Source organism: Cavia porcellus, unplaced genomic scaffold (genome assembly GCF_034190915.1).
Source record: "Cavia porcellus strain 051 isolate PalLab524CR breed Dunkin Hartley unplaced genomic scaffold, mCavPor4.1 scaffold_4, whole genome shotgun sequence".
Taxonomy (NCBI): Eukaryota; Metazoa; Chordata; class Mammalia; order Rodentia; family Caviidae; genus Cavia; species Cavia porcellus.
The window spans coordinates 99,006,292-99,031,283 of NW_026947487.1; the positions used below are offsets into that span (position 1 = coordinate 99,006,292).

The 24,992-nt window shown below is 37.3% G+C and overlaps 2 protein-coding genes across 10 annotated transcripts in view; both read right to left on the minus strand.

The window, feature by feature from the left end:
- The window catches only part of Terb1 (telomere repeat binding bouquet formation protein 1), a 45,116-nt gene extending 42,016 nt beyond the window's left edge, over nucleotides 1-3,100 (minus strand). For 3 of the 5 annotated variants that reach the window (XM_063247464.1, XM_063247463.1, XM_063247460.1), the window contains exon 1: nucleotides 1,540-1,708. The gene's annotated coding sequence lies outside the window, so the exon portion shown is untranslated. The other 2 variants (XM_063247462.1, XM_063247461.1) reach the window with 2 other exon arrangements.
- A 227-nt stretch (nucleotides 3,101-3,327) lies between these two features.
- Nae1 (NEDD8 activating enzyme E1 subunit 1) lies at nucleotides 3,328-24,657 on the minus strand. Of its 5 annotated transcripts, XM_063247468.1 has the most exons (22): nucleotides 24,198-24,628; nucleotides 23,263-23,377; nucleotides 22,068-22,215; nucleotides 20,984-21,087; nucleotides 20,357-20,417; nucleotides 19,415-19,445; nucleotides 18,509-18,575; nucleotides 18,224-18,303; nucleotides 17,389-17,498; nucleotides 15,459-15,568; nucleotides 13,978-14,040; nucleotides 13,496-13,559; nucleotides 13,094-13,185; nucleotides 11,571-11,630; nucleotides 11,353-11,486; nucleotides 9,694-9,769; nucleotides 9,363-9,402; nucleotides 7,643-7,729; nucleotides 6,975-7,067; nucleotides 5,917-6,031; nucleotides 5,789-5,838; nucleotides 3,328-3,570 (listed from the first exon to the last, which is right to left on the minus strand). In XM_063247468.1, exons 4-22 carry the CDS (start codon nucleotides 21,029-21,031, stop codon nucleotides 3,461-3,463), a joined length of 1,491 nt encoding a protein of 496 aa, XP_063103538.1. In that variant the 5' UTR covers nucleotides 21,032-21,087; nucleotides 22,068-22,215; nucleotides 23,263-23,377; nucleotides 24,198-24,628; the 3' UTR covers nucleotides 3,328-3,460. The 5 variants fall into 5 exon arrangements, with proteins under 5 accessions (XP_063103538.1, XP_063103539.1, XP_063103537.1 ...); XM_063247469.1 differs by lacking the exon at nucleotides 23,263-23,377; XM_063247467.1 differs by lacking the exons at nucleotides 22,068-22,215; nucleotides 23,263-23,377 and having other exon boundaries at nucleotides 24,198-24,624.
- Between the last annotated feature and the right edge of the window lie 335 nt (nucleotides 24,658-24,992).

The following is a 24,992-nucleotide window of genomic DNA, read 5'->3' on the forward strand; positions in this document are numbered from 1 at the left end:
GATCAAATCTTGGGCCTCGTACATACTAGACAAACACTTTACCATCGAGGTACACCTCCAGCCCCTGTATAACTTTTTTTTTTTTTTTTTTTGCCTTTTTCCTTTTTATCGGTACCAGGGATCGAACTCACGACTGCCTGCTTATAAGGCAGGCACTTATGCCGCTGAGCTAAATCTCCAGGCCCTCCCCTGTATAACTTTAAAATCTAAATGTCTGGAAATTGAAACTGACAGCATTACAGTACCCTACCTTCTTTTCTGTCTTTTTATAATCTTCTCTAATAAATGGCTACTGTGCGTAGTAAAGACAGTTTGCCAAGCATCTAGTAGCAGTAATACAAGTTATCTACTTAAAAGCTAAATGCTTTAAAAAAACATTCACAGCAAAGGACAAATTATAACTTTTAGGGGATTGGTGACTATAAAATTCTATTTAAAATTATAAAACAAGTATAGTCTATTCCCCAAAAAAAAAAACTGTCAAATAATGCAGATTATGAAAGATTCTCAGTAATTTAGTGAATGGCTGCAAATTGTCACCAGCAATGGGACTTTAAAATCCTTTATGGTATTAACACAGGATAAAAGAAGTTGTCCACGTAGCTATCCTACTTACAACTTTTAATCTACTCCCCCAAACAGTACTATTAACTCAAATTCAAATTTCAGTGAGAAATCTAGGGGACATTATTTCCCTAACCCTTTAATGTAAGGGATGGGATAAAGAACCTCATTCAAGGTATGAATATATTCAGCCCCTGAATTTTACTTACCTACCAAACCTAGAAAATGTTAGTATCAAAAGCCATCTTTCTGTGTAAGACTGGCAGGGATAAAGAAAAAAAGCCCACCCCTACTGCCGTCACTAATTTGACAGTGGAATTGCAGGAAAATGCCCTTTAAAGGAAAGGCCAGGTGGACAAAGGTTTCGCAACTGTGATACTGTGTAAGTTTTCAGCTGCAATAGTTTAATTGGATTGTGAAACAGCAGTTATTCAGGTCCCCAAAAATATGCTGATTACCAGGAGTCAGCTAGCTTTATGATATTAACACAGGTGAGAGCGCAATGCTCCATGACCTCACTCAAATTCCACCCAGAACTCGTCATCTTCCAAGATCAGGCGAACTCCACCTGCTCCCTCGGTTTCTGCTGACACCAGTGCCTCACTCCCCTCAAGAGCTGAAGACCTCCTTTGGAAGAGCACAGATGGCTCTCAGGCTCCACTCAGACCAGGCGCTGGTAGAGGGGTGCTCTGGCAACCTGGGTCGGTGGAAATGGGCTCGTGGCCTTTGCTCAGCCCGAGAAATGATCTCTATCTGTGGACTCCACGCCTTTCCTTGGGAAGAGCCTTGGGGCTGGAACACACAGTGCACTAAAGGTGTTACAGACGGCAAACTAAGTGGTACCCGTTAAGGTCCTTTTCCAGGCTGTGGAGGCTGCTGCAGGGAGTAGGGCCTGCTCAGGACGCCGCGTATCCTCAGCTCAACACCTCCCTCCAGTGGGCTGGTAAGTGGGAACCAAGTGGGGGGGTGCCACACCTGAGCTGCTGTGAAGGGTCTTGTGTGCCTCTGCAGCCTGCCTTCCACAGGAGGAACGGTCGCCGCTAAGGCAAGGCTGGAAGGCGCGGCAGTCAAGGCCTTGCCCCTTATTAAGGCAAAGTGCTCTGAGAGACAGCCCTCTTTCCCTTGCTGCACGCCTACCTCGACGCCTGACCCAGCTTCCCGCCCAGAGGGCTCGGCTCACTTCCGCTGGGCGGGACTTCCGGCCAGAACTACCGCCCTCCAGCAGTTACTGCAAATCACTGGTTTCAGAAGTTTCCTGGGGTAGCCAGTGGGCAGGCGGGGAGATTTTAATGAAAGAAAGTCACTGTTTGAAGGGGAGATCGCCAAATCTCACTGCCCCCGGTTTTAAACACTTCCTTTCTTCAGAAAGGTGCTATCCCCAAAGGAAATCAGGCTCCCGTGCTGAAAAAGATAGGCTCAAGGATGATGTGGGCTGACTAGGCTCAAGGATGAAGTGGGCTGACTATGGCGCATGCCGCGCATGCGCAGGTGCGACTGGGCAGCCCCTGCTCAACCCCTGCCCAGACCTCGCTCCCAAGCATCCTGACCCCAGGCCGTCTTCCCTTGGGTTGGGCACTCCATTGAGGGAGCATCCTTGCCACTTGTCACACTGCTTCATCAGGTTGCCACCTCACAGTCAGCTTCAATGGAGGCCAACAGCACTTTTCTCTGTCTGGACCCAAAGATAGGCTCACGCCTAGCCTTTGCCTTCTCTAATAAAACCCACTGCATCAGAGTGCTAGTAAATGGAAGTCAATTACTGTTAGGAGGCAGTGCCAGTTGTCACTAAGGCCAGCTGATAAGGGGTTTGACCTATTAGGGCCCAAAAAACCCACATCTCTGGGCAACTCTAGCACAGCTTTACCTAGGAGACACTGGCCTTTCCCTAAAATAGAGTCATTGCTTAGGCCTGTATAAAGTCAAAAGCTGGGCCCTTTCCTGGATTTCAAGTTTTCAGCTATGTCTAATGACTAATAATCCAATGTCGTTAATCTTTAAAATGAAATTAATGTAAAATAGGACAACCCCATAAAGGTGCAGTAAGTACATAGAAAAACCTAAGTTAGGATGCCACATGGTTTTGTTTTCTGATAAAACTACATATTCTGTAATGTTTCCTACTACATTGTACTCACATTTAACAAATAATGATGGTCCTAGTGTACACAGCTACAACTCACATGTAGCTAAAATTAAGATAGTAGTGTTGGGGTCTCTACTTAGACACCCCAACCCCCAAACAGGTGCAGGGTGAAGGCTCAAAGGAATAAGACACAGGGCATGATCTTTAGGGCTGCATGAGGAGAGAAATCTCTAACTCTGCTAGCTGGTTAGCCAACTGACACTAGACAGCCCATATTTAATCACAACAATCAGGAGTGGACAATGGAGGAAACCTGACAGGGTCTTGGAAGGGGTTTAAGGACCCACCAAAGGAACAGAAGATGCTAATGCAAGAAAACTATCCAGAAAGTCTCTTAAATGGCCTCAGCTGTGGCCTATCTTGCCCGCTGAGGTGTCTCCTCATTCTCAGTTCAATCCTGCCCCAGCCACACCACAGCCCTGCACGTGTATTCAGCTTCAATGCTCTCCAACATGGTAGTGAAAGAATATTTATGCTATTTCTAATGAAATAAAGATAACTGATGATAAATAACAACAAGCCATGAGTAACAGCTCAATGAGAAATGAATGAAGTTTATTCTCTGGGAAAATGACTGCTTTCTTTTCTTTCCCTTCCAAAAAACACTACATTACTACAAATGAGAAAAAAAAAAGTTTATTGAGGAAACAATTTAACAGTGTTCTTCAGCAGAATTTTACAGATTAAACTGTACAGTAATTTTACTGAAGACAATTACAATTTCAGTCATTAACAGTATACAGGATGCTTAATCTATAATTGGTAAGTTGCTGAAGTTTGGGACATGCCACTATAAATGTATGTATTATTAAAAATTACAAATTGCTTGGTGACTATTTTAATAACTTCTTGAGCAGCAGCTCCTGCAAAAAGAAGAAAAAAAGCCAATCTTTGAGAGAATGTCAAGAGTTAAAACTATTCAGATTTGTAAAGTAACCTTTTTTCCTCCATAAGCAATGATGTTTAAAAGCAACTCAAAACAGGCATAGTTTACTCATATCAAAACAAAAAACTACAATTCCTTATTAATTGTGGTATTAAAGGAAATAAAAGTTTTATTTTAGAAAGACAATTGGCTACTAAGCCACAAATTAAAAGGTTTATTTTTAATTATGGTAGTATAAAAAGATTGGCAAAATATAGTAAATGAACAAAACAAAGTTTAAATAGTAGTAGTTTGGTTGGTGGAACTTTATTTTTTTTTGGAGACAGGGTCTCATTGTGTAGTTCAGGCTGGCCTTGAACTCACAGTGGTCCTCCTGCCTCAACCTCTCCAGTGCTGGGATCACAGGCATGCACCATGCCTAGCTTTTATGGAACTTTTTAAAGGATACATAGAGGCAAAAAGATTCAACAGACGAAAATCCTTCTGTTGAATTTGAATTTTATCTTATAGCTATTTTACTTTCATAATAAAAATGGATAAAGATATATTTATTCTAAAAACATTTATAACCTCAAAGGGACCTATATTAAATACTGCCAATCTTCTATAATTATTCAAAACAAAATACAAAAGAAAAACCTACAAATCAAGAAAGTTCTGCATCTTTTTATAATCCAAAGCTGCTGCTTTCCCAAGCAGTCATTAACATCATAAAACTTTATACTGAGGATATAGTAGGGAAAAAAGGACAAAAGAATCTTACGTGCACTCATGGCCCTTACTTTCTAGCAGTGAGTGAGAGATAATTTACAAATAATAAAGTGATCATAAGTGCTAAAGAGAAAAGGAAACGTAAGAAGATGTGAAGCCAAGTAGAGGGCTCAATTCTGGAATCAGGATGGCATCACAGAGATAACACTGCCAAACCTGAAGAACATGAGGGAAGAACACCACTGTTCAAAATGATTACAGAAGACAAAGAAGTAAAAACTTCAATTTATATGTTTTTCTGCTATAGGAAGTAATCTATCCTCTCTGGTTGTGTCTCTTCTTTGATAAATTTGCCCCTCTCTGTCAACTAGCAGGTTGCTATTTAAGTATAAGAGACTAATTTTTTTTAAATGAGTAATGCAAGATCAGGATTAAGTTGGATTTCCATTTGGAACACTTTGAGTATTAATCCAACCTAAAGCATCAAAACATTAATCACCTAAAAGGAAAATGTCATAAGCAAATGGCTCAGTCTACAGGAAGTCACTGGCTGCAGAATAATTTTTGTTTGTTTTTTGAGGGGATCATGGACTGAATGTGCCATCATTCCTCCCCACTCAATTCCTTGTTGAAATCCTAACCCCCAGTGTTACTGGTGTCAGGAGATTGGGCTGCTGGGAGACGAGGTTGTAAGGGCAAAGCTCTATTAAATGGGTCACTATCTTTTTAAAGGAGATCCTGAAGAATTCTGTTGCAATTTTTTCCATCATGTGAGGACACAGTAAGAATAAGAGTGGGTTCTAACCAGGCTCTGATCATACTGATACCTGTAGCTCAGATTTCCAGAACAGTGAAAAATAAATTTCTGTTGTTTTATAGTCTACTATTCTGTTATAGTAGCCTAAACTAAATTGAGGAAGAGGGAAGGAGGGAAAGAAATAAAAGTTTTTATGAAAGAGATGGCACTTTTTAATTAGGACTTAAAGAACAGGAAATTTTAGACATGCAGAAATAGATTTTGAGGCCATCAAACCCAGCAAAGTAAAGCTATTGGAGTAGGAAAGGGTATGTGGAACCAGAACATGAGGTCTTTGATATCAGACTAATGTCCCTGGACTTGTTTCTGAGGTCTTCTGAGGAGAGAGGAAGTATGAGTATGTGAGTACGAAAGCGTGTGTGTATGTGCGTGCATGTGTGCATTGGTGGCAGACAGCTAAGTGAGAAACGTGAGAAACTATTGGTAAGTTGGTCTAATGACTGAAGATGGATGGCAGTGGGAGAGGTAGAAGCAGGAAGACCAGATTTGAGGGGTAGGGGTGGCAGTGGGGTAGGGGTGTTTGCTACTGAATCATCTAAATTTAATATGACACCTTAACTCACTGACTGCCCTAAGTAAAATAGCTAAGAAAACAAAACTTGGGATTGAAATATGTATTAATGGTATTATGGAGCAACAGACAAGCCTTCTAATCTATGGAACTCACCCCCTAAGAATGCAGCAATGGTATGTGGCTCAGCAGCTCCATATCGGCAACTACAAGAAACAGACATAAATTAGACTAGCTTTATAACAGGTAGGGTATTACCTCTTACATATCCTAAGGATACTCACAATTCATGGATATAATCATCTTTCACCATTACAGATAATCCATATTCCTGAAGAAAGCCAGTGAGACAAGACTTCAATTTTCCTATATCTTCTTCTACTTGATAGTTAGATACTCCTAAAATAATATATTTTTTAAAAATTAATTTTTAAAAAATAAATATGATTGAAAACTCAGTTTCAGATGTTCTAGTCAAAGTAGTAAGATATAAGCTAGACCAAAAAAAAACAACAGAAACTGTTATTTGCAAATATTGGAAACTTGATTTAATCTTCACAACATTTCATGAAGTAGATAGTACTATCACTATCACTATTAAAAAGTGAGGCAAAGATTTAGTTACTACAATCCTCATTTTACAGATGAAAAAAACTGAGGCACAAGTAGATTACTTGGCTCATAAAGAGCAAACAGAATACGAGTCCAGTCAGTTCTTAACCACTAACCAGTCCAATAATTAAATATACAGATAACCAAAAATTACATATTTTTTGTTAATTTTCTTAAGATAATATAACAAGAAATACCAGAACAATAATTTTATCAAATGTATTCAACACAAAAATTGACTGAAATGACACCTTCCATGATACCATTCTAGACAGTATGTAAACAAAAGCACTGCCCAAGTGATGCTAAGGGTAAAGAGCTAAGTAGCTAATGATTAAATGATAATGTCTGCAAAAGTAAGCTATAATTACTACCAGAGGAGAATTACTACCAGGGTTTAGAAGTCACTGGCATACTTTCTGTGGCTTTCCTATTGTACTAGATGAAATTCGGTGGAGTCTTAAAAATAAACTATGGAAACTGACAGAAGAAAAAATTTTCTTCTATTTACATTCAACTAGCATTCCCCTGTAAGAGTTTAGACTGAATCACTACCTGCAAATAGTTAAAATATAAATGGTAGTTCCTCTCTTGGATGAACTAGGTATAATCCATTCACTAAATGAAATTTAAGTGCCACTGTTATAAATACCCAGAAAACACTTTAAGATTCAACTCAAGTGTTTACTCAAGATTTTATTATACTTGGTAATTCTATTGCTGTTCTTACCTGGATATCTACCATGTTGTTTATAAAATCTATCAACAGCCCGTAACATTAAATATAATACTATCTCATTATCTGGATTGTCCATGCTGGAAACTGAAAGGTTAAAAAAAAATATCAGAATAATTTGGGTAATCTGCAACACACCAACAATGAAGTTACTATATATTCAAATTTCAGAGTACAATGCAATACCTGTACAAAATTTACTATTTTTTGACAGCAAAACAGAAGTTGCTAAATAATAATATAAGGAAATATATGAAGATGCTACCCACTGGTCTTACAGACTACTAGCTGGAGTCAGGCAATCTCTTATGAAACTAGTCAGATGATATCAGTTCTTATGTAAAGCACACAAAGGACTTGGTGATCTAAATGTAATTTTATGTACATATTAAGTTCTATATAATACAAATTAAAATTGCTTAGATTAAAGACTAGACTATAATTACTTATATTATCACTATCCACTCAACACTATTATACTGAGTACTGAACCAAGGGTCTGACACTGAGCTACATCCCCAGCCCTTTTTATTTATTTATATTTTGAGAAATATTCTAAGTTGCTGAGACTGATCTCAAACCTGTGTTCCTTCCTTGTCAGCCTCCTTATGAGTTAAGATTATAGGGTGTACCACTGTGCTCATTCAGGTTATTATACTTACTAATTTCATCCTTGTTCATTGTATCCACACCATATTCTTCAGCTAAGGAACGACATCTCACCACTCGAAGAAATGCAGAATTGCTGCCTGAACCCAGAAAAGACTTTATGGAAATAACAGTTGTATCAAGTCAAAGGTCACCTTAAGAACAGAATTTTTTTTTTTTGGTACTAGGAATCAAACTCACAATCTCACACTGTGCCACTGAGCTATATCCCAGGCCCAGGAAATTTAGTTATGTACCCTACACAGACGTGAGAATATGAAGAAAGGTCTATTTGGCTCTAATGGTTAGCAGAGAAGGCAGAACACAACTCGTCTTAAGTTCACATGCTTGACATAGTAACTAGTTCAGAACTGAGTAAAGTGATGGCAACTCTCTGAGCTTCAGTTTGTCATCTGTAAAACCGTTTACTTGTGAGAGTTCTGTGGATCAAATGTGACAAGAGTATACTTAATGCAATGACTGATATGGTTTAATAAACAATAGTTTTCATCATTGTTATGGACAAGTCCTAAATGGGAGAGTGTTATATAGTATGCTCTTGGAATGCACAAGGCTTTAAAAAAAAAAAAAAAAAAAAAAAAAAGGGCATGGTGGTGCACTCCTGTAATCCCAACCCTTGGGAGGCTGAAGCAGGCAGATTGTGGCAAGTTCGAGACCAGCCTGGGCTACAAAGTGAGCCCAAGGCCAGTCTGAACCACATAGCGAGACCCTGTCTCAAAAAGACCAAAAAAAACCCTTTTGTATTATGGAAAATTTTAAGCATATACAGAACAAACAATACTCAACATCTGGCTTTTAATCTGGTATCACATAATCTAACAGAACAAACAAATGCACAAACCAGAGGCAAGATTAGCAGTGTAGCAAAATATTAAAACTGAGGCAAAGCAGCCATTATAGAAACGGTATCTTAGAATATCTTAAGAAGTGGAAGCATGCAAAATATAAAATTTTTTTTTTTTTTTGTCTTTTTCCTTTTTTATTGGTACCGGGGGTCGAACTCACGACTGCCTGCTTGCAAGGCAGGCGCTTATGCCGCTGAGCTAAACCTCCAGCCCCCCAAAATATAAATCTTCATGAATGTAAAACAGACGTTTTGTTATTCTGCAACAAATAAAAGAAAATGCTTTTCCTACTGTGGAATTATGGAGATAATTCCAGAAGCTCAGCTATTCTGAAGCTATATGGTAAATTCTTAATTCCATTAGTCATCTAACATACATCAAAATGAGTATTTTAACCACTATTGTCCATATATATGTGATCCATGACTTCATACTCAAAGTCTCAGACATTAATTTACCTTAAAATTACTAAGCCAAAAATTGTGTTAATAATAATTTTCAATTAATTGATCTTCATGCCTTTTTAACACTGTCATAAATATGATCTACCTATGACCACATTTTAAAATATTCTGTCTCCCAGCAACCGGGAGGCTGACGCAGATTAGCATGAGTTCAGAATCAGCCTTAGCCTCATAGTGAGTTCAAAGGTACCCTAAACTACATAGTGAGATTCTGTCTCAACAAAGAAATAACAAAAAAGCCCCTCTCCATTTATTATATTCTGAGAGGGAAAAAAACATGGATCAATTGATATATCCCATTAAGACCATGAAAAATTTAAAATTTCAACCATTTAAGATTTCTGTAAACATTCCCTATGGCATATTTTTATCAAGCAAAATAAAATTAATTCAAGGAGACTTACAGAGTAATTTTAATTCTTTCTCCGAAATGGATTCTGGTGCCTGTAAAGAGATAAATATAGGCTTTGTTGCAGTACAAGAGAATATTAATAGAAGATATAGCACAAAGCCAGTTGCTCTGCAAAGGGGAAGCTGTTTTCAACAGCTCAGAGTGCACTTCCAAATACCTGTTTCCTTACAACTATTCTCAATAGACAGGCAAGTGAATGCTCCCTCTAAAAAAGCACATAGCCAGTGTTCTGGGCTGCAGTATATTCTGTATGAGATATACACAGGAGGCCTGAGATATACATCGGAGGCCTATGTGTGAGGCCCAGTGTGGACAGAGTTTACCTGGCCAATGGACTGTAACAATTTGGCAACGTGATGACCTACAGCAGCAGCATCTTTCTTTGCTTTTTCACGGTAACTGAAAAAGAACAATAAAAATTTACAATTAATAAATTTTGCAATTGGCAAAGTTTAAATTATTTCTATGAAGATAACAAAAAACTTCTTAATGAATACATACTAGCACAAAAATGTGAAATGCAGAAGAAATGCCACCACCAGCACCTCTTAACAGTCAAAGGGATCTTTCCAGTGTTGGTGACAGACTCTTGGGGCTCACTAAAACCAATACTACCACCATAATTAACAGCACCCAACTTAAAACTGTCTCCTAGAAGGATCTACAGCCCAGCCTTCTCCAACAGAAGACCTAAGAAATTATGTTACTGAAGAACACAAATTAGCTCCTTGAAGTGAAGGTCAGGGCAAGTTAAATACTTAAACTGTCCATTTAGAAATTCATGCAAAACTTTCTTTTAGGTCTGTTTATATTTCTCTCTCTAAAAACGATCAGTGTTTAAATTTACCTCTATGATCTTTCTTAAGTTTTGAGTAGTTCAGCTCTTAGGCAAGGACTAGAAATCAAGATTCACTAAATGGTACCTGAGATCTCTGACACTGCTTGCCTCTTGAGCACAACTCAGAACCTCTGGTTTCATCAGCAGTATGCTCCAACTACAGAAAGGTAACATTCAAGGAGATCCATCCCTATAACAGTCTTTCTTGCTAGCAATCCCTGGGATAGCAGGTATCTGTCTACACTGATGAATTTTTTATAAACTTTGAAAGATTTTATGAATTCATAAAAACCAAAGACTTTGGGGCTGCGGATTTAGCTCAGCGGCATAAACGCCTGCCTTGCAAGCAGGCAGTCAAGTTCGATCCCCAGTAAAAACAAAAAACAAAAAACAAAAAAATGAAGACTTCACAGTTTAAAAGTTATAGATAGAAGGGCTGGGGATTTAGCTCAGTGGCATAAGCGCCTGCCTTGCAAGTGCGTGGTTGTAAGTTCAATCCCTGGTATTGATTTTAAAAAAAAAAAAAAAGTTACAGATAGAAGGCCACAGCTAAGAGAAAATGCTCTGAAACAGTTTCTTAAGGTTCAAATCTTGATTTTGTCATTTTCCAGCTGTATAACCTTTTTTAGGCTTTAGTTTCCTCCTGTAAAATGCATGTAACATCTAATAAGGTTGTTATAAACCGTATGTATTAATACAGTGTTGAATAGTTTATAAAGAGTGAATGATCAGCTGTCAGGTTTTATACTGAAATGGCAAAGAAAAAAATCTGGGCTTAGAGATATATGGAAACTCTATACTTTCTACTGAATTTTCTTTTGAAACAAAAACTGCTCTAAAAAATAAAATCAATTTAAAATCTATTTCTAGATAGGTAAGTCTATACTCCTACCATTTAAGAGGCTGAGGCAGGAGCATCACTGTGAGTTTAAAGCTAGCCTGGACTACACAGGGAGATACTCTGTCTCAAAAAAATTAAATTAAATTAAATCTATTAAGAAAAAACAAAATGCCTCCAAATTCTTCAGCTTACTTGTAAAGCAATGAGGTTATGACAGACTTCCCTTTGATTTCTGACTGATGAAATATTTATCCCCAATGTAAACACATCAAATTGTTATATAGTCTGAAAACACTGACTCACACATTTTGTAATTTTATATATTTGCCTGAATCTGCAATCATATCAGGAATTGTGCCTCGAACTGGTAAATTTCCTTGACCTTCTTTGGTTACAAATTCCTTTAAGGCACGAGCTAAAATCCAAAATGGTGGAGTCTAAAAGAATAAGGAAAATTAACATTAAATGGTGTTTTATTTTGATCTAAAGATTAAAGCAGCATGTTTATTTCTTATTATTACCTGTTTTGTGATATTTATGCAGCAATCATCATTAAATATATCTTCAATATTGCTTGGAATCTAACAAAAAAACATGTAATATTTATAATAAGAACTTGCCCGCCTTTAGTAAGTCAATATTTCTTCAAATAACCTCTCTGAATTCTCAAAGTGTAATAAAATAGTCAACTTTTGATGTGTTTTGTTTTGTTTAGAATCAAACCAGATAGAGCTCTGATGCAGAAAAAGTAGAAAAAAGCTTTCTTTTGCCCCATCTTAGCATTCAAGTCTATTTTATAAAAATGGTGTAAAGAAGGAACCCAAATAGCTCATTATACATAATTATATCTAAAAACAAAGATTATAGACCTTACTAACAATTTTTCATGGTTTTTCCGTTTTGTCAAAAATTTGAAGTCCTTGCATCCAATTAAAGGCTACTAAAAGAGCAAACTACTCTAAAAATAACCTAAAAAATTATATTATTCTAGTGCCAGCAAGACTATCAGACATTAATAAAAATCATAGGCTTTGATTTTACTGTTGTGTGAAAAAGAGATTTTAGTGGTCAGAAATGCTTTTTTTTTTTTTTTTTTTTTTTGATACCAGGGATCAAACTCAGGACCTTGTGCTTGCCAGGCAGGCACTTAAGCCACTAAGTTAAATCCCCAGCGATTTTAGTGGTAACCATCTAACTGTTGTGCTTCCACTCCCTGTCCCCTCCATTCTATTCACACAAGAGCCAAAACAAGCTTTTAGAAACACAAAACCCTTCAATGGCCTGCGAGGCTGCTACAATCTGGTCTCTCCAAACACAAATCATTCCTACCAGTCTCTGTTTCTTCACTCCAATCACACTGGCTCTAACCACTAGCACTGCATTTTAAAAACTGAGGTAAATTTCACATTAACTGAGGTAACTGAGGTAAAGTTCACATCTGTGAACTGTACAGATCTTACACAATTCGATGCACTTTGGTAACTATACTTTCAACCATCACTTTGATTAACACATAGAAATTTTTCATTACCTTGAATGTTGATTCATGAAGTATACACTTAGTAACACTATTTCATTGTTTTCAAAGTCTGCAACAATAGCTTAAGAGTCTTCCTTAATGTAAAAACAGTTGTTTCAAAATGTAAGAAAATTCTAACTTAATTATCAGGTGTGTTAACACAAAGTCGCTCAAAACATCACTAACAAAACTACATTGTAACAAAAAGCATGTGAGTTATCTTCCAAATAATCTTTGAAGTATACAACATCATTAAGAATACCTTCCATTATATCCAAATAATTACTATCAGAAGAAAATGGAGGATAACTTTCCAAGAAGCACTATTTTGAACTAGCAAAATAATCACCTCATTATATAGTTTCTACCTCCAAACTTAGTATTTAAAAAATCACACACTTCTAATAAATAAAGCTGTGTTACATTTATTTCTAACTATACATTTAAGAAGTTATGATCAACTTTCACATCTGAGGGCTTCAGAAAGCATTTTTCTTATATGAATCGTTCAGCAACTCTTAATACCTGAGTTGTATTTAGTGCAGTGTTCACATTTTTAATAGCTTCTTCAAAATTCTCTTCATCTTCTGGCATTCCATTTTCATTCTTCAAAATTCCTATAAAATGGAAAAAGGGTTAACAGCTGCCATTTTGTTCTCATTCCTTCCCTCCCCAATGTTATAGAAATCATCTTGTCATATTCCAAGAAAGAATCCAAATACTGAACTTTAAGAAGAAACAGAGCTTATCATTTGTCCTTCTTAAAACCACACAAGAATTGGTCCTTTTTCTTCCCCAGAGACAAAGTAAAATAAAAGCTCATGATGGCATCATCTGACAAAAGTGATAAAAGAAACTGAATAAACATCTGCTTCTAGCAAAATGCTTTACAAACGTTACATAATATTTAATCACATCCCATATTACCTTGTCGAATTAAATCTCTGAAGTCTTCTTTTTCTTTATAGGTTTTGGGAATTCGTCCATTTGTCTAAATTGGTTAAAAATTTTAAAATACGTTTAAGAACTCAAAATATGGAAATTCAGAGTCCAAAGTTTTCCCCATGCTCCACGTGAGAGTCTATCAACAAATACATACTTCATTGAAGTCAGAGGCTCACCTGGTAGAAAAGACAAACTGAAAGCCATTTCTCTACAGTCTTTCTCCATTGCTAGTTTAAGAATGACATCTGTTCATATTTCAATTTGTTAATTAAAATATCAGTATTACAAGAGCTACTAAAACTCCACAAAGAAAAAATTAATCTCCCATTCCCTTTTATAGAAATTCTCTACAATAAATTGAAAATATATATTTTTCCCCCCAATGGGTAATCTCAGATGATTTTTTATTTTATTTTTTTAATTGAAATTATATTTACACATAGAATTATAAAAAAAAAACATACTTCACTATACCATTGTGCTAAATATTTAGCTACAATCACAATCCACGGCGTATGGCTATGGTCCTAAAATGAAAGACAAATCAAAGAAAATACCAGTATTAGTTAACAATTCTTTACTATAGCATATCATTTTTTTAAAATTCAATAATATTTGATTATCTCCTGAGATATGTAAAATAATATGGGAAAATAAACTGGGCTAATAAGGACTGACTTAGATATATGTTTTTAGAGGCCTGTGATGTCAACCATTGCCCTAACAAGAAAATAGGTTCAGAGATTGCCACTCTCAGACCTAGTTCAAATCTTCAGATTTCAGATACCAATCCTAGACTAACACAATCTTCTTTGTTTTTTTTTTTTTTTTTTTTTAAATGAGCCAAATAAACAACTAGGTGTGGTGGGTACATGGCTGTAATCACAGCACTTGGGAGATTGAGACAGGAATATTACATGTTCAGGGCCAGCCTGGACTACAGTAGGTTTGAGGCTAGCCTAGACTACATAATGAGATTTTTCTCAATCCTATCTCCCACCTCCAAAAAAAAAAGACCCAAAATACTTGTATTTTAAGATGTAGGTGGGGAAAATATATATGCTCTTTAAATCATATAGTCTGGCTGGGCATGGTGGAACATGCCTGCAATCCCTGCTACTCAAGAGGTTAAGGCAGAAGCATCACAAGTTCCAGCCCAGCTGGGCAACTTTGAGAGGTTCTTTTTCAAAATAAAAAATATCCCTGGGAATGCAGCTCAATGTGAGGTGCTGGGTTTAATCCCCAGTACTACCCAAAGGAAAAAAATTATATAGTCCATTACAAATAGCATTATTCTATAATGAAATATATAGTTACCTGGGTAATTTTTTTTTTTTAATTTACCTGGGTAATTTTAAGTTTCAAGAGGCCAAATTCAACAACCATCCATCTAGAATTCACATTTTTTCTGAGACAAGGTCTCACTATGTTCCTCAGGCTAGTCTTACCTGTGCGAAACCAATCTACTGCCTCAGCCTCCCAAGTACTGAGAGCACAGGCATATGACACCGATAATGCACCTGGCTATATTCAAACTTCGCCCTTTTTCTTCTTGAAACAAGCCTCACTATGTAAGCCACGCTTGCCTTAAACTTGTGATCTTCCACTTCAGCCTACCAAGTAGCTGAGATTTCAAGTGTCCACTACCACATACAGCTCAAACTATTTTTAAAATTGTTCAGGAAAAGGCCATGAAGAGGCCTACTGAGATAAGTTAAAGTCCTTGGATGGTGAGTATCCAGAGATGTTTAGTTTATGTACTTCAATAAAAATGTTTTTTAAATTTGGGAGAACAATAAATTTATTGAAAAGAAGGTGTTGCTATTGTTAACCTGGATGACAAAATATGAAGGGTCATGATATTTTCTTATAATGGTATAATTTAAAAACTTTAAGTTAAACAAGTATTTTGCTACCTATAAATTTAAGATCACATACAACTAACCTTTTTTTCCATATGATCTAAATCATAAGACTGAAAATGTTCTCTCAGTTCAGGAAATGGCTTATCCAGTCGTAGATCCTCTAATGCATTATCTGGATGAGATTCTATTACTGTGAAACAAATAATCCAAAAAGATTAAGTTAATTCTTTAGTAATACTGTGGCAATATGCTACAGTATTGCTAATTCTTAAATGGTCAGAGGACCTACATACACTTTTCACTGTGATTAAAGTATAACTTTACACAGTAAACACACAAATCTTAAATGGGCTGTAAATTTTAATAAAAGTAAATCCAAGCATGGTGGTATATGGTATATGCTTATAATCCCAGCATTCTAGGAGTCTGAAGCAGGAGGATCACAAGTTTGACTCCAACCTGGGCAATTTAGCAACTTTACAAGACTCTGTCTCAAAAACCAAATAAAACAAACAAAATCCCCAAAACCTGACAAAATATACATACATACAACATCTGACAAACTACCATTCTTTCTCTTGTGGTCTTTGATAGACAGCAATGCCTAGAACCCTGATGCTTATACTTGATTTTTGCTTCCTTGGCCTCAACACCAGTCACTCCCACTTCCTAATTTCACTTTGCATGCTGCTCTCCACATGAGAAGGTATAGAAGAGTGCACAATTTTACTGAGTGTTTACAAAGAAACATAACGTATAGTCATATGCTAGCTATGTAACCTTAGGCAAATAACTTAATCTTTTTGTGCCTCAACATCATCTGCAAAAAGCAGATACAATAGTATCACCTCATAAAGATTGAGGAAGAGTAAATGTAATGTTACACATAAAGGCAGGTACACAGCAAACAATGTTAAATTTTATTATCTACCTCTTCTTCCCCTCTTCCCTATCCCTATAACATCTTCCCTAAGTCATGGGCACTCTGCTCCCATCCCTTATCTAGATCACTGGAAATCTATTAGTAGCAACCTCTGTCTCCAATCTTAGCCTCTTAAATCCTTTCATTATCCACTCAACTTTGGAATAATTATTTAAAATAAAAATTATACCCTATCATTCTCCCACTTATAATCTTCAAATAGGCCACCACCACCTACCTGAAGTTTACTCAATAAACTATGCCTCCTATCTGCTGATAGTGATTACTACTCCTCAGTGAGGCCATCAACGCTGAAAGGTCTTACTGCATTAACAGAGTGCCTGGCTCACAGTTGGCATAGAATGAAAATGTTTTCATGCGCAAATAAAGAACACTGTATAGTACTGAATAAAAATCTAAGATTAAGCTTTTCTAGGTAAAGGGCTAGTGTCAGCCATGAACTGATATAGGGTTATGAATGCTGTTTTCTTGGAAACAGTAGTTGGGTAAATGCCTTATCATGTGGAACTGCATATAAACTAGGGAAACCAAAGACATACAAGAGAATAGAATAAAAGGGTAGCATGACCCCGCTTCTCTCCTGTATCAATTGGTACAAGTAAAATGGAAAAAGAAAGTAGGTACAATAATACCTCAGTTCACAAATGCTTCTGTTTGCAAAAAATTTGGTTCACAAAAGCATTCAACAAGATTTTGCCTCCATTTGCAAACTACTTTGAGTGACAAGCATAACCACTGTCATCTTCCCCACACAAACACAAATGTAGCCCCACAACTGTAAAACAAATTTAGTTTGTAAACTGAGGCACACCTGTACTTGCATACCTGTTGGGCCTTCTACTCAGATGAAGAAGTTGTACCTGTTGTGTCTCTGTTTTCTAGCCTTCTACACTAGGTAAAGAATCAGTAGATTAAAGCCCATTGAATCTAATTGCCACTTTGAACCCATAACAAGATGCACTGGTACAAAATTACTTTGCAATTTAAATTTGACTTTCTAAGGTTCTAAGTTTCTAAAATTGTAGTTAAAGCACTGATAGCAAGCCCCATATGCTCAACAATTTTACCTGGATGTTCTTTTATAATGATCCTCATATAACCAACCAGTCCATATGTCCTACAGATCAAAAGAGGGATTTGGGAATTCCAGAGGACATCTGCTAAACGTAGTAATGTACTGTAAAAGAAAGCAAAATAAAATAAGAACATAAGCAAACGAGTATGCCAAATATGAAACATGCCCAACACGAAAATATCTGAAAATAAAGCAGCTTTCTTACTAAATAATAAATACAAGATACATCATTGCACTTCCATAAGCAGCTCAGTGAAAAGCAAACAATTTTACAAGGCTACCGTCTTAAAGAAAGTACATTTTTTGGACTAGTGGGATATGAAACCCTAGTTATACTAGGAAAAATACTGTTGACAAACTTTCCTGACAGAAAATATTTATAAATCCTATACATGTATTTCCAAATAATTTGTATAATTCTACCTAGTTTTAATACTAAAAAGTAGCCAATGTTCACTTTATTTTTTTTCCAATGTTCACTTTTAAGGCTCTAAACGAATCCAAAGAAGTTTCAGATTTCAGTATTTTCACTCTTTTGCCTCTTGGTTCAGTGCTAAAATGAATACATACAAGAGCTTCAAGTTGAATATTTCTATAGAATTTAAGAATTTTAAGGGCCTGGGGATATAGCTCAAATGGCACAGCACCTGCCTGGCAAGTGTGAGGCCCTGAGTTTGATTCCTGCTACCAAAAAAACAAAAAGTAGAACAAAAACAACAACGAAAAGAATTTTTGAAACTACGCCTTAAACTATAGAAAGAAAATAAAACCATGTAAACGTAATAAAATTTTTTAAATTTTAAAAACATGTTAATATTAAAATTTACCTTTCAGGAAGCTGAGTTGCAACCACAACAGTAAACCTACAGAAAAATGAAGGATCACTGTCTAGAAGATTTTCTGGACTCTAAACAGGACAAGGGAAACAAAAAATCCAAAATTTAACAATCCACATTATACACAGCAGAAACAGTTAAGCTATTTTAGAATAAATGAGGTAATAATTCAATGTTGACTAAATTTAAATGATACAAAATTCAAAATTTTAAGTTTCTAGGTTTTCAAATTATTAAAAATAATGCTTCAGTCCAGAAATAATATATATATTATACCTCTTCCACAAAATTTCCAGAGACATCATTATTTAGTTCTTGTAAGAACTCCACAGCAGCTTCAGCTCTGTTCTTTTAAAAAAAAAAAGCATTTGACTTGAATTAGCAAATACTTAGTTAAAATGTAATCCCCCAATCTACAAATAAGGCAAGACACACTGTTTTTTAAACCGTTGTGACAACTCTGCTTTCACAGTGTTTAAATGAAGTCTTGGCTTAAAACTGAACTAAACTATCACTATCCACAGTTCTCAAATGACATTATCCACCCTCACCTTTTCTGATTAGACAGATGACCAAAGACCCTGCATAGCAGGCAATCCTGGATCAAGTTCAGGCTTACTCTAACCACTCCCATCTATAATTCTTTACACAGTCAAACAAACTTCCATTCAGAATGGTATACTAAGTTCACCAAGTTGGTTTTATAAGATTTTGTATTCAAAACATAAAAATAAAGACTCTTTTGGCTAATGTCAATTAAAATTTTTGTTAACCAGAATACTGTAATTTCAGAATATTGTTATTTTCTTTAATACAAAAAGGTATAAAATCATACAGTACTTCTAAATTTTTAAATCAATAAACATTATTCTTTTATGTGTAGAAAAAATGAGCTAACTTTCTTAGAGAATAAGCTCATTTAAAGCGAAAACTGTTGGGCCTGGTAATCTCAGTACTTGGTAATCTCAGGAGGCTGAAGCAGTAGTATCATCAGAAGTTTGAGGCTGGCGTGGGCTACTCTGTGAGTTCAAAGCCAGTCTGAACTACACAGAGAAACCCTGTCTCAGAAAAACCAAAACAAACCAAACCAAGACAAAACACCTCAACAAAAGGAAAGCCATCAAGACACAACTGCATAGATATTCACACACACATATATTCAATAACAAATTGATTGTTTACCTTGCCAATACTGCTCCTTTGAAGGAAAAAACTAAAGTGGATAGAAGAGGAAGAAAAAATTCAAAGGCTCATGTGACTATAAAGAAAAAGCTGTTTGTAAAAGCATGTATTTATATTCATAGTAAAAAAACAACAAACTATTTTTGAAAAAAGATTTTAACAGACTTCTTAGCAAGAAAGTCTAATGAAAATATAAAATTGAGCTAATAAATCAGCACTTCCCAAATTATACACCACAGAATAAGTAAATTTCAAAAGATGCTCTGAGAAAAAAGGATTCCCAGACTTTAAAAAAAAACTGGAAAACATTATATGCCACATTTTCTTCATAATACACATGATATTAAATTTTGGCTGGGGATTTAGCTCAGCGGTATAGGCACCTGCCTGACAAGCACAAGATGGTGAGTTCAATCCCCCGTACCAAAAGCAAATATGATATTAAAAGTTTTATAGTTAAGAAATTTTAACTCTATTTGACTCATTTCCCAAACTCACTTTACTACTGTCCCATTTAGCATCTAGAACATTTCTTTAAAATCAGTGTTCTGCAAACCAGCCTTTGAAAATGTGCTGAACCATCTGTTTTGCAGGAAACTATAAACTTCATTCAGGTGTCCACACATACCACTAGTATGTTCTATGGCCCAAATAAAAGGCAGCTTATCAGTCATAGTGCTATATTGTGGCAAAAGTTCACAGCTCTATATGAAAAAGAAACCTTATTCTCTTCACATCTTGCATTTGTAATGATTAAGTGAGCAAAAATACAACTTTTCCTTACAAATCTCCATAAAAGGGCCATGTTGTGGATAGAACATTGTACTCTTGCCCAAAGACAACAAAGCTAAATACGAATTACATTCTGGCTTTCCTTATATTTCTTCCATGACACTGGTTGGCCTTTCCTAACATGTATATCTGAAAAAAAATAGAACATACTTATTTCCAGCATCTTCTCCGCTGACCTGATTTCTATCAATAATTGTAAATGATCCAATACCTGGGAGACAAAACAGTTAAGACTATTTCTGGATTAGAACTTTAAAGAAGTCAATCTATTATTTTAAAAAAAATTTTAAATCTTATTAGGTTGATTTTCTTTGGAAGCCATCACTTAATATATTTTGTATTTACTTTGACTATCTTCTGTGTCACTTTCTTTCCTTTTTTAAAAAATCAGATTAGTACATTTTTAGCTATACGTAAGAATCACATTCATCATAGAGAATTTGTACCTATACGTGATATAACTTTTCTTCTTCCCTGTTCCCATATCCTCCTTTAAACTCCTTCTCCTCTCCCTACTTATAAAAGCTTTGTTTCCATATTTTTCTTCTTTTTTCTCTCTCTCTCTTCTTATTTTTACTTTTCTTTCCTTTCCTTTCCCTCTCCCATCTCCTTTATTCTCCTCCCCATTTGAACATTTTCTTCCTATTTCACAATACCTAGTATACATTTTGGTCTTTATTTACACTTTTGGTTTCTCATACCAGAGAAACAATGTGGTATTTATACATGTGTCCCATTAAGAAGTCAATTTAAAACACAATCACTAAACTACATTACCTGGTAGTACCAAGTTTTTAAGAATTTCAGTGCCTGTAGCAGTTGCATTTATCAGGCAAACATGAGCAGATTCCAAAGCCTCTTGTCCGTGATCACCCCACAATCTACAAAACAAGACACAAATTAAACAGTTTAAAAATTTCCATAATATACAATAATTTTTTCACTGGAATGGTAATCTGCTGATCTGTTCTTATATACAGTAACTGTATTATGGCAGTTATCAAAGACTTAGACAAATTATACTTTGCAGAGTGGGTGGAAGAGCATCAAATTAGAATCAGAACTTGGTCATCCAGCTTCATAAGCATTACTATTGTTGTTGTTTGTTTTGAGACATGGTCTTGCTATGTAGTGCTGGCTGGCCTTGAACTCGATAGTAGTACAAGCTGGGCTTGAACTTCTGGCAATCCTCCTGCCTCAGCCTGCAGAGTGCTGCGTTTACAGATATGTGCCACCATGTCTGGTATGTCCATTACGCTTTTAAAGCCAGGTAACTTAAGGACAGAAAGTCTCTGGAAATGCTCATCACTTAAGTGTTTTAGCTAGGCATAATGGCACATACCTATCATTCCAGCTACTCAAGAGGCTGAGGTAGAAGGATTGCCTGAGCCAAGTTAAGACCAGCCTGGGCAAAAGAGTAAGACCCTGTCTCATACGAAATAAAAAACATGGATTTGCACTTAACACCTAGTCTATTCTGTTTCATTGCTTCTAAGTTACATGGATCCAGTACAGCACATTTAAGATCTTAACATAGGCTGAATGCAGTAGTGTAGTATCTGATACTTGGGAGGCTGAAGCAGAAGGATCACAAGTTAGAAGCCCACTTGAAGAACTTGTTAGCAAGACCCTGTCTCAAAGTAAAAAATGGGATGGGGATGAAGCTTAGTAGTGGACCTGCCCTGGGTTTAATCCCCAGTATCACTTAAAAAAAAAAAAAAGAAGTAATCTTGATATAGGACTTATCACTGTGACAACTGCAAGAGTAAGTCAAAATTTTACCAGCAAAACAAAATTATTACCACATGAAAAATTTCACAAGAAATGCTTTTAATACACAGATTGGCCTGGTGGCACATACCTATGATCCCAGCACTCTGGAAGGGTGAGGCAGGGGGATTATAAATTGCACCCCAGCCTGGGTAATGCACTGACTTTGCAAGACCCAATCTCAAAATCAAAATGGACTGGGGCTATAGCTCAGTGAGAAGGTCCTGGGACTTGAATCCCTAGAATCACAAGGCAGAAAAAAAGGACATTCTAATTGCAAGATTCACAGATATATATATAGACAAACAGAAGGTCGTAATTAGAATTAGAAATGTATATAACCTGATTCACACTGGCATGTCATTACCAGGGAAAGCACATGATCACATTTCATGGCTTTCAAGCTAAGATGGTTAGTTTCACCTCCCAAAAAACTATTAATTGGTTTATTTTTTTTCTCGTCAGTATACAAGTATAGGTGAGCCCAAATCATTAGAGAACACCATACTCAGGTAAGTATTAGTAGCCCAGAAGACTAAGAAAGACTTTGGTATGCTTCCCCTGTTACCTGACTTAAAGTAGTAAGCAAAAACAGTCACAACCAACTGCCCCATTTCATTTATTTGCTGAGCATCCGTCTCTCTTTAAGCTTCATGAGGGTCCAGATTACCCCATATATTCACCACTGAAGCCCCAGTGCATGTCACAGGGTTTTATCCAGGGCAAATCATGAACAGCTGTCAAATGGACGTAAGAATATCCTGGAAGAACCAGATGGACTGGAAACATCTGGTTTTTGTGTTTGTTTTCCCATGAAAGTAGGGCATTTGATAGATATTTAGGTAGCTGGCGGATGAACCTCAGAATATTAAAGTATCTCTACGTATGTCTGAAGAAGCCAAAATTTTATTTCTAACTGCTTCTCACTGACCCTTTCAAACCAGTAACTAGTACTCCTTATGAAAGGGCAAGTTTGCTACTAATCTAATATAATCGGCTCAAGAGAAAAAAAAAAACCCTCTTCTGGATTTTAGTTAAACACAAGTATCTTGTCATTGACTCATACATGGTTATACCTGTATTCAAAGCACAACTCCAAGAATTTACAAGACAACAAGATGTTCTGTCACCTTTTTTTTTTCTTTCCCCTCAAAATCCTGGAAGCAATAATACAACAGAGTAACAGCTCTAAAGAAGCCAGAGTTGAAAAACATGCGGAACTCTGTAAATTACCTAACTTCTCTAAGCCTCAGTATCCCCGTATGTAAAGCAGTAGTGTGTCTGACCTCAAGGAAACTTGGAGAATTAAGCATCTAAATCCTCTAAGACGCCCAGGCTGTAGGTGCAAGTGGAAGTTCGGATCCTTAGGGACAATTTATAACTTCTCTTGGCCTGGGGGCGCTAAGAAGGAAGAGGACACTCAGCATTTTTGTATCTCGCATATTGTATCAATATGCGAAAGATGCTCAATAAATACGGAATGAGGACGGAAAAGGCAAGGGTAGGGAAGGAGCCCAGAATCTGCCACGTTTAGATTTGTCCTGTCCAAGTGAAGTGGCCCTTGGCCACATGCGGCTATTGGCACCAGAAATGATGCTAACATGCATTAAAATGTGCTTTAAGTGTAAAATACTCGATTTCTAAAATAGCCTGGGGGGAAAAAAGTAAAATATCACAGTAACTTTTTACAATGGGTACTGACGAAATACTACTAGGTTAAATAAACTAGGCTATAAAATTGTATTTCATCTATTTCTTTGTACTTTAAGGTGGCTATTTCAACATTTATAATTACGTATATACGTGGCTCCATGTTAACATAGTTGTGCTCGGACAGCGCTGGCTTAGAACAATAACTGGCATTTCTTGCGTCTCTGGGTATGCGGTACTCCCGATCCTCCATTCTGCAAAACGAGGGGCCTGGGTGCAACGAGGCGGGGCCAGCAGCCTCCATGGGGACCGACAGCTTGAGACCGCGCCCCCCCGGGCCGCCCTCCGCGTGGCAGGCGAGCGCTCCCCGCGGAGAAGGGGAGTCCTGGCCTGGTAGAGCGCGACGACCCCCGGCCAAGCCCAGGCGCCGGCTCCCTGCGCTCCGTACGGCCCGGGCCCGCCCGTCGGGAGGCCCGAGGGCGGTCCTTCCGCGCCGCCCAGAGCTTAAGCCCTGCCTGGACACAGGAGACCTCGCCGGCCTGCCCACTTGGTTCGGTAGGCCCCCGCTCACCTCAGCTGTCGGTCGTACTTCTGTTCCTTAAGCAGCTTGTCCGGCTGCGCCATGGCTGCGCCTGCTCCGCGAACCTACAACCGCCTGCCGAAAGCCGCCACCACTAGTTGCCGCGCGCAGGCGCACTGAGCGGCCCTTGCCGCCGGCTGCTGGCGGCCCGCTGGGGGACGCCGCTGCACTGCGCACGCGTCACTGTAATTCCCGGCATACTCTTGTTGCCTGTCGTTGGAACCAGGCTGGAGTTGGTGGACTGGTCTCCGAGTCTCAGCGCTGCTGGTGTATCAGTCAGTTCCTCTGTTCATGCGGTGATTGTGGGGAATTCAGACTTCAGAATCAGGCCTGGACTTTAATCACTTAATGATTGTGAAAATTGTTCTCTCTCAAACCCTCAGTTTACCCACCTGTGCGATGGGGATGAGTGGGCCTCTGTCAAATGGGTCATTTAGCCTAAAATGAGATTTTTAAATACAAAATAGCTTGCATGAGCTGGGGATTTAGCTCAGTGGCGTAAGCGCCTGTCTGACAAGCGCGAGGTTGTGAGTTCCATCCCCCCGTACCAAAAGAAAAGAAAAGAACTCGCATGAATAATTTTTATTGTCATGATATTATTGTTCTCCTGTTTCTTTCACCTGTTCTTTTCACCTTCTGAGACCTGTTTTGAGTCACAAGAGCAGTCGCAGAGCAAAGACAGTAAGTTCGGACCCTGATCTGGGGGAGTTCACTATCTCTTGAGGGAAGAGAAATAGGAAGCAAGACACTATGACCCTCCTATAGAGGGAACCTATGGTTTTGGGG